The sequence below is a fragment of the Chamaea fasciata genome, unplaced genomic scaffold (genome assembly GCF_029207755.1).
Source record: "Chamaea fasciata isolate MVZ Bird 193981 ecotype frontalis unplaced genomic scaffold, bChaFas1.0.hap1 SCAF_3, whole genome shotgun sequence".
NCBI classification, from domain to species: domain Eukaryota; kingdom Metazoa; phylum Chordata; class Aves; order Passeriformes; family Sylviidae; genus Chamaea; species Chamaea fasciata.
In genome coordinates this window covers 20,891,272-20,905,372 of record NW_027094088.1, presented here as the reverse complement: position 1 = coordinate 20,905,372, position 14,101 = coordinate 20,891,272, and the positions used below count along the sequence as shown (strand labels likewise).

The 14,101-nt window shown below is 37.7% G+C and overlaps 1 protein-coding gene across 1 annotated transcript in view; it reads right to left on the bottom strand.

Moving 5' to 3' along the window:
* The window catches only part of USH2A (usherin), a 380,780-nt gene that overhangs the window by 95,266 nt on the left and 271,413 nt on the right, over positions 1–14,101 (bottom strand). Inside the window, exons 48-49 of the mRNA XM_066178272.1 lie at positions 8,648–8,846; positions 396–564 (exon numbers count right to left, since the gene is read on the bottom strand). Of these exons, the coding sequence (XP_066034369.1) occupies positions 396–564; positions 8,648–8,846 (368 nt within the window). The remainder of the gene's footprint in view (positions 1–395; positions 565–8,647; positions 8,847–14,101) is intronic.

The following is a 14,101-nucleotide window of genomic DNA, read 5'->3' as shown; positions in this document are numbered from 1 at the left end:
TAACAATTGCTCCACAACATAAGTGGCCATGGAAAATCATGTGGGGTCAAGTCAAGCAGAGAACTAAACTTCACCACTAAATTGCCTGACGGTGTTCCTATTAAGCAGAACTGCCCTCCCCATTATTGAGCACTTACTGCAATTAAGTATAGTTTGGCAGAAATTAGTTCTCTGGGAAATGACCCAATCATCAGGTTTCATCAATTAAGCCTTTCTTGTATAAACAGAGCGTACCGTGTTTAGAAGGTTGAGTGCAATTTTCTTTGCACTGAACACAAGTCTCAAAGACATCTAAATAAATCTCACATTTATTGTTTTCATTCTCCTTGGTTTAACAAACACATCAACTTTGCTGTTTTATTTCATTCAAGCAGTGGAAAGGAGTTGTCTCTTACCTACTAGAACTCTGGTGTAATAACCACCACAGCACTGATGTTTTGGTTGCACAGCATGTATCTGCCCACCACAGCAAACCCCTGGTGAATTAAGAATAAATGGAATGTACTTGTCCTCACAGCACTGGAAGCCAGGTTTATTTTTGTGCAGAATCCCATTACAACATACCTAGAAGTAGTAAAAAAAAAAAAAAAGAAAAAAAAAAGAAAAGAGAGAGAGAGAGAGAAAATCAGTAAGGCAATATCTGTTAAACAGAACATAATGTGTTGTCTGGCAAAACAATGTGTATGAAAGCATGTATCCTAGTGCAGACACTAATATGACTTCAGTCAAATAAAATGTAACTTGGCTAATTCTGTGCCCTCCAGCATTATCAGACTTCAATAAACTACTGTGTATCTGACAGAATGCTGCTATTCTGTGGCCTTCAACCATACTGCACCTTAATAAAATAGTCCATTAATATGAATCATCTTCATATGCCTTGCAGGCTGTTTGAGTCTCTCAGTGTGGAGTACATTGCAATACGTGGATTTAGACTTTTTTTTTTACTTCCCAATTCTTGGTTTTTTGAGTTTTTTTTTTTTTTTTTCATTTATGATGAAACCCCTGCAACTGAAAAACAATATTTCCCAACATGAGCTCTTCGGTTTTCTTTCACATAAAAATAAGTGGAATTTTCTTCTTATAGCACACGATCACTTACCTATGACCACAGTTCTTCAGACAATGTGGTCTCAAGAGAATAGTATTACTATAAGGATTTCTTTTTTCAAAATAAAATTTATATGGAAATTAATTTTGAAAAGGCCTTTTAAATGTGGACTTCTTTCTAGGTACTGTCAAGAAAATTTATATGCTTGAACAATCAAATAATTATTTGTACACTTACTCTTGTGTCAAGGGAGTGGCAGACTGAATACCCAGAAATTCATACAGCACAGTCAGTAGAATAACCATAAAAATGGTCAACTTGAAACCTACAGTCAGGGCAATTTATATCAGTTTCTTCCAGCTAGATATGAAATGGAGTTGGCAGTAGAGCTGAGATGTTAGAACAGAGTTCCTCCTTTATTTTCTTTTGATGTGGACCTCTTCCACTACTGACTTTTACCACATCCTAAATCAGGTTAGCTTAGCAGCAAAGAAAGAAAGTGCTCCTCTGAAGCATCTTTCCCTTACCTAGGTACTTTAACTATTACCTAATAAAAAAAAAAAACCTTTAAAAAATGTATATTAATAGGCTCAGGGCATCTATTTTGTATTATAATTATAATGTTAATAAAATATCTAAATACAAAAATGTTGTTTTTCTGATGTTGTAAACTCTCTTTGACTTCAGAAGGATGATCCTTTGTTTTGTTCACTTTTGAATGGCCATTATTCCATGACTCTTGGGAGTATTAGGTTAGGTTCTGAAGTTACAATTTATAATACATAAACAACAGGAAACCCACAATTAACATGAGGTAAGACAGAGGAGGTTCCTGTTTCCTCATTATATTTTTAGGTTTTATAACTTTACATGCTTTAAATTGTGACACTGTTTCCTGCTTCTCCAATACACTTTCTCCTTCAGCATTTATTTTAGACTACCAATGTAGCTGAATTTTGTAATTTTCAGGAATTTTGGATCTCAGTAGTCCCTATTATATTTTTTCTGTCCACTTTGTCACTGGTAATATAACCCAATCTATGAATTTAATTAACTGACTGTTCTTTCTTCCAGATCATTAGCTAAGATGTTAAATAAAATTCTTTTAGAACATTAGAACTTCTTTAGCGCTTTAGAAGTCTTCTCTGCTTCCTATCTTTTGGATATTTTGTAATGACTGGCATGCACTCCAGGCTGAGATTTTTTTCATTTACAATTGCCTCCAAAGAAACCTAAAAGTTTACCTGGTCTCTCTGTATTTCCAAGTGGTTTAAAAGCATTTGTAAAAACACAAATCCAAATCCTCTTGGGCCACTTTGCTCAGAATAGGTCACCTTTAGCAACAGTTCTCAACAATGTGAAAATGCCCTCTGTCTTCTCCTTTTTACTGCAACCTGAGTTTGTCAGTCAGAAATTCTGTACCTGCCTGCACAAAAGGAAGCCAAACAAATGTTGCTTGGGCATTCTTGGTCCCAATTTGTGCCCCTTGGAATCATCTGGTGTCTCCCTCTGTGATCTGTCTGGCCCAATACCACCTCTTCTTTTCATGGAGTTCATTTGTCATCCTATTCTTCATTCTTTTTAGTGATGGCCACCACTCAAATTTCACCTGAACACAGTCTTCCCACCTTTCAGTTAAAAAAAAATGCACATCTTTGGCTCTATCCACGCTCAAACGCTTGAGAAGCCATTTTGCTTTGCATGAGCTGCTTCCAGTTTTAAGAAATGCCACTTGTCTTGTGAATCCTCTGTAGAAAGGGCTGTTTTGCATATTTCATACCAGCACTGGAAGGGCCGTTTTAGTAGTAACTCTACAGCATTCACTTTGAAACACTGTTTGTAAGATTGCATTATTATTGGCGTCTCTCCTTCTCCCCCTCAATTCCTGCATAAAATCTCCAGCTGTGCCAGATGTGTTACAGTAGTTTCAGCAACTACTTCTTAAAAATTACATAAGATCCTCAGTATTTCTCAACAACCTATGGACAGTTTCCAAAGAGAGGCCCAGTCTGTTCTAAAAGACATTCAGGCTCTCATGTGGCATTACCAACTGATATGGGTGGTGCTATTATTATGTAGTTTCATAACATCCTCTATAGTCAGCTGTAAATTGTTAAAGAACACTTTTTTGGCAGTCTTCTAGAGATAGTTTCTATTTGCATCAATACTCAGCCCAAGAATTCTGCACTATCAATCCATAAAAAAACTCCAAAACCATCCAAGTAATGCTAAAATTGCATCATAGGAAAAGAAGAAAAGCAAATAGATTGAAAGGTACAATGGCAAAAGGTCATTATGAGCTCATCCTCTTGCATCTAAATGTGACAGTCCCATCAGGGTGGTGTTATTCTGTACATGGAAGGAGAGGCCCTGGAGTGAACAATATATGGTGCCACGAGCACTTCAGGCAGGTTGGAGGTTTACCCTTGTAAAGAGGCTTGAATGCTCAACATACACTTGGTAACCAGAAGATCTTTACGGTCTATGGAGGTGATACAAGATGTTCATCCTTAGCTGTCACAGGAGCCCTTAAAAACATCAGTAACCTCACAAAGCAACTCACAAATCAGACCTGTCATTCTCTTCCCACCCAAGCACACAGAGGGACTGTGAGGCAGGAGCACAGGGACTGGGAAAGGTTGGGCACAAAAAAAGGTTTATTATGATGCCTGAGAAAGGCCCAGTCAGCCATGACCCTAGCACTGAGTACTAGATATCAAATCTGGCAGGCAGGATTACACAATATTGTAACAATTTTTAAAAATACTCCAAACTTATCTAAGCAACTCTTTTTTAATTACAATTGTGTCATCCCTGATCCCTCTGCTTGCTGAAGACGTTGCTGAAGGATATTATCTGGCCTTATGGACACATGCCAGTTGAGCTAAGACTGATTTACTCAAATAAACAGATGTGCTAGGCAGCCATGTTTATCCTTCTTGTCAAATGCTTGCTGCCAGAGCCACTTTGTGAAGTAGCAGTTCACAAAACACTCTCAGGAATTCATATTAGCTACAGGAGTTCATTAAAAATTTCTGCCTGTGGAGCAAACACCAGAGTAATGATTGACCCATCATGCACTCATGTGAAAGGGAATATTTTTAATTAGTAAGGCTCATTCTTTTTTTACTTAAATTATCTCTGAATCTATACGGACACCCTTTTGAGTTAAGTATACTTACTCATACATTTTTTTTTTTTTCTCAAACTATTCTTGTCTTTTGGTAATTGAAACAGACTAAGATCTAAAATCCACGGCCAGAAATTATTGTTATTCTGTTACAAATCACTATATATTATCTTCCTAAGATGAGTTTTATTTTCTGTCTTTCAGGTGTGTTACAACAGGAAGCGTAATATTTTTAAAGGTTCTCTAAGCCTGAAAGAACTTGAAAAGAATTTGCACAATATTGCTAACATTAATAGTAAATTTTGCATAAATATTGATGGGATATCCTTCACCAGTGTCGAGATGTGTTATGTTTCACTGCTGACAGCTTTTGAGGCTAGCTATCAAAGCCACTGTTTTACTCCTCCTGTCCTTATAAAAGAGTCCTGCTGGTGTTTTTAATAAATGGCACATTATTACAATGAGTAAAAGGGTAAGCCTGTACTTCTTATTAATGCCACTTATATTTGATTACTTCATTAACTGCAGATTTATACAGCTTGTTGCACCTGAAAATAAAAAGTGCTGAAGATGTATTAACACCTTCAGTCAGGACTGTTTTAACCACTGATGTTCAGACTCACGATGCAAAGTGGGCAGAAATTATTAGCCTTTATGCCACTCCTTTAATTACATTTTTACTGTACCTGTTTCATTATTTTTGGAGTTCACCTCAGGATGCCAGTAAAAACAGATGCAGAATTTGGTAGCTCCATGGAATATACAGGAATGCCTTTCCTATTGATACTGAGATTATGCTACCTGATGGGTGAAACTCAGGCACACTCCCTTGTTCATTGAAGCACCTCTGCAAACCTCATGGTCATGAGACTTCACATATGGGTGGAGTTATGGATCACATCTTACTGAAAACAGCTAGAGAAAGACTGACAATTTTGGAAACTTGGGAGTACTCAAGCAGCACAGTTTGCAACTGTAAAAGATCCACAGGGCATAGGGACCTTCCTGGCAGTAGACAAAATGCAACATCAGAGTATATTCTCAGTTCATCTGCAAAAATACGCACACAAAAATATTTCTAAATTCTTTCTATGCTCAAGGAATAATTCCATGCAAATCTGATTAAACACCAGAGTAAGGATACTAGGAACAACAGTGTGTTAATTTCAGTTAAAATAACAAAGAACATCCTAACACTGATGCAGAAAACTGGATAAAAACTAGAAAGAAGTAGGGATCTGATGCAAAGATTATTTAGGATGGGAGAAATGTTTGGTCTTCACTGGGCTTAATATCAGGCCCGCATGTGCCCATGAATGTGCATGTACACATGTTCCTTGTAGTGAAAAGGTCACTTGCCCTTTCAGAGATTCCCCAGATGGCTCTGAGTGAGTTGGTTTATTTGCAGAGCACAGTCCCAGGCAGAGGCTCTAACTCAGGTCCCAAATACAGAACAAACACAGCAGTGCAGCCTGGCAGCCAGGCTGTTCCCACTGCCTTTCTCACAGAGTTGCACCTCTTGGCTGGACCCAGCTCAGCCAGTGTTAGATGAAGAGTCCCTGCATTCCACTCTGCTGCACACTGACAATACACCCTGGTATTTCTTTTACTGGAGTGGATTATATTTTGGTGATCTCTTATGTAGCTAAATCATAACAAATCCCTCTTTTTCTGCAGTGCCTTACAATAGCAAGCTGATGATGCCAAATGTAATCTATAAATCCATAAGGAAAGATTAATAAATAACCAAAGACATATCTTGAAATAAATTTATACAAAAGACCTGGTTTTCCTCTCACTTTATGCTCATGAATTCAAGAAAACTGTAAGAGGAAAATTAGATCCAGATTTTGTCTTGCGAACAAGGTGCAATAAGCGACTCGAGCAAAAGCAAGAACTCCACAACCTATCTTTCTATTTATTCACAACTGCCTGCTTTTGCCGATCAGTCTATCATCAAAAACCTTGTTTTTTATTCTGGATCTGAACATTACTAAAGTTACTCAGCATTTAATTCTCAGTAGCATCTCTTCACATTTGGCTGTACCATCAATGTACGGTGAATAGTTCAGGCTGGATGGGACTTAGAGGAACCTGGTCTAGTGGAAGGTGTGCCTGCCCATGGCAAGGGGTTGGAATGAGATGGTCTTTGAAGTCCCTTCCAACCCAAACCATTCTGTGATTCTATGAAGTGCAGCTGCACTGGTAAAAGAGGCTTTTGGAACAAGTATACACTGGTCAGTGTTGCCTTCCACTTCTGCCCAGCAGACTGTCAAATCCAAGGACCACAAACACCAGCATAAAGCCTGACAGTGAGTTCTATAAAACTATGAGAAAGGGCTGCCACTGTCTTATATTGTCCCTGTCACAGACTCCAGTTAAAAAGGCACAAAAGGCACCAAGAACTTTGTAGATGTCTCTTACAGACATTTTGGATGGCTAATACATGAAGCAAACTGGACAAAGCACTGGGAGGGGAATTTTAATCAATTCACCCACAAAAACTGCACCCATATCATTTTATGTACGAGTGCTTCAGTTTCCTGTGGACCTTCCAGTCATTTATTGTATATCCGTCACTTAACAAATAGCACCCACTCCTAACCACAGTCTCAGAGAATACAGAGAAACCATTAGAACAAGTAATGCAAAATTAATTAGAAAAAATTAGAAATCCAGGAAGCTATAAAAATAAATGAACACTCTCCAAGCCAAAAGTTACCATAAATGTATGAAGACTGAAAAAATGAAAATGAAGAGGAAAACTTCTAAAACTAATTGAATACAAATTTAATTCATGCACATGCCAAGATGTAGTAAAAGGATACCATGCCAGAAACCTGAAATAGATAATTTTACCTTTTAGAAAAAGGGGCTGCCCACAATTCTCTTGCAAGATTTCAGAAATACTTATATTTAATATAGTATTGCTTTCCAGGGAATTCAGAAGCTGAAGCCATGTTGGCTGGAATAATTTATATTTTGATTTGAACCCCTCAAATAACTCACTCCCTTAATTACTGTCTTGTCTGACAGGGAGCCTGGTGAATACATATTGTTTGCTTTAGTCACAGAACATGTGATGATGTCTTTGACAAATAGAGACACTATTTCATGACATTAAATCTTACTTTCAAACTAAGAGTTTTCTACCTCATTTGTCAATAAAAACCATTACAGGCTCCTGCTATGCTATTGATCCTACTCCTAAACAGGAACTCATATGAAGATTAACCTGAAAATAGCCATAATTTAAAAATGCCTCTGACAAATCACGATAGATCCCATCCAGAGTTGCTCATCATTGTCATGTAACAGTTACCCACTTGTAGCTGAATCTAAATAGATTTTCTCTACTAAAAATCTGCTCATTAAGCAGTTAGCCAAGGAATAATTTAAGAGGGGTAAAAAAAGCAAACCAGCAAGCCATGTTAATAACCACCATTTGCCATGCAGCATTTGAGGAATGATACCTCACACAGAGAGATGCTTTATTTTTAAAATTCTGTATACATCTAGAAATTTCCTGTGGTCTTTCAGTGGTCAAGTGCAAAGACTTTATGCTAAAGGAGCCATTTGAACTACCACATATGTACAGGGGTTGCGCTGTCCCAGGTACAGAACCCAGAACTTTCCCTTGCTAAACTTCATAAGTTTGGTGGTAGCCCATCTCTTAACTTGCTGAGGTCTCTCTGCAGGGCCTCTCTGCCTTCAAAAGAGTCAACAGCTCCTCCCAGTTTGGTGCCAATTAGGATGCAAAGTAGGATCCAAAAATACATACTGAGATTTATGTGTATCCACCATGTAATCTGTCACAATGGGACTGTGTCCGTGGACTCCAGAGGTGATACTAGTCAGATTTCATTATCTGTGGCTTGTGTGATTTACTTGGGAACACCTATATAGCCTGAATTCCTGGGATGAACATCTGCCCTACAACATGAAGCAAAGTTTTCTGAAGGGAAAAAACTTCAGAAGAAACTAAAGTCCCCATCCAGACCTGCAACATATTTGAAGGGTTTTTGAAACACGGGTTCTGGTGTAGCTTCCCGTGCAAAGAATTAAATTCACATGTGTTTAAATGATTTCTACTCTTAACCAGCATGTTATAAATGAAAACAATTTGGAGATTCACTTCAACACTGCACCAAAAAAAAAGTGTTAATGAACATATCTATCATAAATGCTTACCAATTAATTTCTCCTAAAAGGAAAAAATAAAGTCAACAAAAAAAGACTTGGAATCACTTGTCATCAGCTGACTCACACACAGATCTCCATATATGAGCTCTAACATCCATAGCTGATTTTAAAGAGTTTCAAGATACCTATCAGAGCCTTGATTTTAAAGTATCAAAAAAAGCAGAACCCTCCACTTCCTTTTCTCTGATAGCTAGAGGTTTAGTTTACACACCTCTTCCTAAAAATATTGTTTTCATTATATACATAATTTAATACAGAAGTACCTCCGACTCTGGATGATAACACACTTCTCCACAGATATTTTCATCCTTTTTACATTCTAATAAGATGCACATTCTATTACTTTTGCTGCTCCTTGGAGTTTTGGATGAAGTACACTTCTGCCACGCTTTACGTAGGAGTTCATATCCCAGGATAATGCCATTTGGCTGTCCTGGCGATGCCCAGTTGATTTGAAGAGATCTGCAATAAGAAAATCAACATCTGTTCAACTTTTGGATGTATTTATGCCTCTATGGCTACTTACATTAAATGATTAGCATATGGCAGTTCCTTTTTACACTAGTTCTTATGGAGTAAAACATTTTGAAGTTTCTAAAATGTTCTTCTGGATAACAAATTCCACAGATGTTTCAGTAACTAAAGATCTAAAAGTCTTTTAAAAAGTGTCAATATGTGCTAATACTCCATGAAAACAAATCACACATACAATCAAAGTCTTCAAATGCTGCTGTTTACATGAAATCACATTCCCACTTCTGGAAACTTATGTGTAATAAATTATTTAGCATTTTACTCTTTTCATTTCATAACTCCTTTCCCTCTGTGCCTTTGCCAGTGCAGCTTACTCACATTGTGCTCATCACTTAAAGCAGGCTTTTCTTAATCTTGCCTTTTCCTTGCTTAAAAAAAAAGTTGCTTTGAGATGTATTCTTCAGTGTAGAATCAAAAATTATTAAATCATTACAGCATCAGTAAGCACTAGTTCCCTTCGGTACTTAAATATTTTCATTGACATAAAATTAAAAGTAAAAAAAGGAAGTGTTTATCACGACTAAGACTCAAGACTTCTGACTGAGTGCAAAAGTATCAGTGCAGCAGCCTGAAAAGATTGTTGGTAAAACAAAATCCTGTAGCTGATTTCAGGTTTGATATCAGACCATCATCAGTTTGAGGAAAAAAATATCTTAAGGGATATTAAATCACACTCAGCTGTAGCATGCTTATCACAACTAAAAATGTGTAGATATCTCCTCAAAAACTCACTTAGTACTACAATAAATCACAAAAAATAAAAAGAAAAAGAAAAGGGACATTTGAAACAAAAATACAAATTTTCCACTGATATTTCAAATGAACTCTTAATTTCTTGCATAGTCACTGTGGAGTCTTGCATAGGACACAAATTCCTTTCACTGTGACTCTCTGAGTAGAGAGAAGAAGATCCCAATACCACATGTAGATCAATAGGTCTGACAACACCGCATAGTTAGGCTCCAAGTACCTCTTTTTAAGGTCCATGTCCCAATTACACAGTCATTACCAGAATGCCAGTGACGCCGGAAATTAGCATTAATTTAAAGTGAAAATGCTACAGTGAAACAGCAGCTGCTGAGATAAACTTTGACATCTTAACACAATAAAATAAGTGAACTGTTATTTCACTTCCTTGAGGTATAAACAGAGGAACACACTTTTGCAAGAAGTCTTTGCAGAACAGGAATTAATGTGATCTAAGAGGGAATAAATTCATAGGTGGCTTGTAGAGCTACCATTATCATTCCAAGGTCTTCATCTGAACAGTAGATTTAATTCCATATTCCATCCATTGCTATTTTGTATTCTCTACCTATTCTACCACATGCACACAGACACAAATGCACTCATCCACATTTAAATAATGTTACACTTAAAAACAGAAAAGCAGGAAAATACATTGTACAAACTTCAGGAAAAAATGGTAAAAAGAAAAGGCAAAGAAGACTAGTACTTTAACCTTTATAAATGCCACTGTGACTCTCTCCTGGTCTTTGCATAGAATAGATCACAAGAGCAAAGAAAGCATTCCCAGTCATATTTTTGAATGATTTGCTTTCTGCAAGTTTCATTCCGACCCTCATGAGTATATTTTCAGAGTATTGTGCCAGTTTTTTGCAGTTTTTCAAGTCATATTTCTCCCTAATATAATTTAAATTAGGTCTAAGAATTACCACAATGATTGAAACATTTTGCTTTTTCTGCAGAGCTCAGTGTGTAATTCCTTCCTTTAACAAGCAATCACATTGTTATTGTTTGATAGATAAGCATTTGGGGTGGACATAGCCTCTATAAAGAAAAACTGCAGCTGAACAAGGAAATTGAGTGGAATGGGAATTCACTGACCAGTGCCAAAGAGGTAAAGCTCAGTATGACCTTCCAGAGCAGGCCCACAGACAAGCAGACTCTTTCACGGTTTTATGGGTGTTTCAGTTATGTCTACACCTTCTGATGCTTGCCACCCATGGCAAATTGTGGCAACACAGCAAGAGCAGCGCACAGCTCAGTTTAAAAAAAGAACAGCAGGGTTTTGATGGTCCTGCAGAGGCTTTTTGACATCCTCCATCTGAAGGCTGAGCTGAAAACCTTCTTGAGCAGATGCAGATTTAATGGGACACGCTGGGCACTTTAGTGTGCAGGCAGCTGTGTCATGTGTGGTGTATCTGATACAGCTGCAGGGGCATGGGGACAGAGCCTGCCTGTCCTCTCCTTCTATCCAGTCACTCCCTGTGGGATACTCTGGAGTTGTGTCTATCCTGGGAACTGCCCACAGCCTGACCTGCAGAAGCAGACTCACAAATTGTAGGCATAGACAAAAAATGTGCAACACCTCACAGGTGGGATATAATCCTTGTCTGCCCAGAGAACGCTCCAAGTGTCTGCCATTTATGATAGTTCCTATGCTGGATGAGTCCCACTGCTGTCACTGAGGTGAAAGTACTGAAGAAGGCAAGGCAGCCTAGCCAGGTTCACAGAAACAATCTGCTTCAGACTACAAGTCCATGAAAGCACTTTCAGGAGATAAAGAACAATTTCAAACTGATCCATGAAGGTGTATTTGCTTTTTCTGAAGGAGAGCAAAGTGAAACAATTTGGCTCAAGAATGTGAAGACAATTATTTTTGACATTTCCGGGTAGATTTTTTTAAACCCATGAAAAATAATGTATTTTTTAATTTTGATAATGCTTCAGATATATTTTGATAAAGCAGACATTGGAAATAAACTTCTGGGGTTTGTGTGCTTCATCACCAGCTCCAAATGTCCATAAGGCAGAAAAGGACTTCTGTTTTTTTGTTGTTTGTTTTTTGTTGTTTTTTTTTTTTTTCTCAATGCAGTAGTAAAGGTTTAACAGTGGAGATTAAAGATATATCAAGGCTTCACTTCAGAATCTTGACAATGAATGTTCCATTAGTCTCATCACATGCAAGAGTTAAATTCAAAAAATCAAAGATTGAATGACTTTACTTTTTAGGAGCTGGAAGTAAAAAAAAAGAGAAAAGAAAAAAAAATCACAAGATTCACCTGACAGTCTTAAGATAGGGAGCACTGCTATTATTAATGACTAGTGGATAAAATATTTCCCTCATCAGGAGATCACACATACTGAGCAGCTGCTGCAGCACTATTGCACAGGAGTTAAGTACCTGCTGTATGGTGGATGCAGGACTGACATAATTAGAGAAGGCAGTATGACACAGTCCAGACAGTCTGATAAATGGCATCATGCCTCTGTTGTTGCTACAAACTTCCTGGAGAAACCTTTCAGTGCTTCGTGTTTCCCGTGAGTAGAGGAGGGAGTGATCAGGTGTCTTCTGGCCCTCTGACCATTTTCCCAGTATGGAAAACCAGACTCCCTGGTCTTTAGTTCCCAATATTCCCTTGCTGAAATCTGCACTACATTTTCTCATCTTCCATTTGTCCAGCAATGAGACAAATTTAAAGGCTTTTAAACACAGCACAGCAGTTTGACACTTTCATATTTGAACTCCTTTAGAACTCATGAGAAAATACCATAATCCCAATAATTGGTTGCTGTGTTTTATCCATTTTTTCCTAAAATCTTTTTCACTAGCATGTTCATTTAAAATAATCCCTTTTCCTCATTCACCCATGAACAGCAACAGATATAGAAACCTTCCAAAGTCCCATGATACTGAACACCAAGCCAAAGAATTCACCCAGCTTTTCTCCCATGGCCTTATCTTCTTTGAGCTTTCCCTTAGACCATGACCAGGGTTTCTGGTTCCCCCCAAGATGCTTAAAGGGTGCCCTCTTCATGAACGCATGAAAGGTTTTCTCTAGATTGTCTAGATTCGACCATGGTGTTTTCTGAGCCATCAACCTTTGAATTAAGCACACAACAGAATTGCTGTATTACAAGGAAAAAGAGAAAGAAGAAGAGTGTTTTAAAGTGAAATGAACTATTTTCCAACACACCATGAGATTTAAATTCATTACCCAAACTTTCAGGCAGTATCCACATGCATTCAGTACTCAGAGAACTTTCTAAACTGTGCAATAAAATACAATACTTGTCTACAGAGTCAAATCCTGAAGTCCTAGTTAAAAACAAAACAAACAAAAAGCATACCTGATTTCAGTGGCATTTGTTTCTACCTAAACATGGTCAATGCAACCTCTCCCAAAAAACCCTAAATGCAGGCAAGAAACATAACAAAGCAGAACCTGACTTAGGACTTTAGGACTGGATCCCACACTGTTTTCTATTTGAAGTTTGGCATTATAAAATAATTATATCAGCCCTGCGACCTTTTGTGCCAAGTTTCAGCCTGAAGCTGAGTTATTAAGTGTAAGGGGTGGAAAAGTAAGGTATTAATAATGGCTCTGGTGGTATAACCTTCATTAGAACAGTGTAGATGGAGCTGCTATCAGAAAGACTTCTAAGTTGGTGGGTGAAATTATAATTTCTGTCATGTAGCACCTTGAGGCAAATTTTAAAACAATTATTTGTGAATGCTACAAAGACATTATCCTACAGCATTCTCATCAATAATACAGCCCCCCAAACTGATTCAGAAGAGGGGAAAATGCCATGATTCCAATTAAAGACAATAAACTGCACAGGCTTTATTATATCTCAGGTATCCCATGAGCCTACACTCTAGAAATGCCTTTTTTTTTCTCTCTGATGACAGATATGTATTAAAATGTCCTCTTGTTCACACAAACTGGATTTTTTTTTGCCCAAGCTTTTTCTTTTATGGAGGATAAACAAGCAAAATTCATATTCAGCCCAGCACCTGCCAAGGCTGTCAGCTGTAGTGTTTGTCATATTTCAATCAAAGCTGAAGCCAGCCAGTCATTTTTATACTGCACAATCCCTACATACTCGAGGACCAGAATTAATGAATTAGCTATTGATTAAATTCCACTCTAGCAAATCCACCGTGGCAAATAAATGAACTACCCGGGGCACATGTAGGCCACGGCCAGACATGTCCGGGCAATCGATCAGTAGTTAGTATTCTTTTGGGATATAAGAACAGCTGATGATAATATGACATGTAGGAAAAGGCAATGTAGAAACAGAGTCTGTTTCTGGCTGAGCAGATTATAAAGTAGGAAGGCATTTTTGATCCTTTTGCATTCATGTGTTATGACATATTTAGTCTATATATAATAGCAGAAACATGCATAAGTGCAGTACAGTCAAGTACA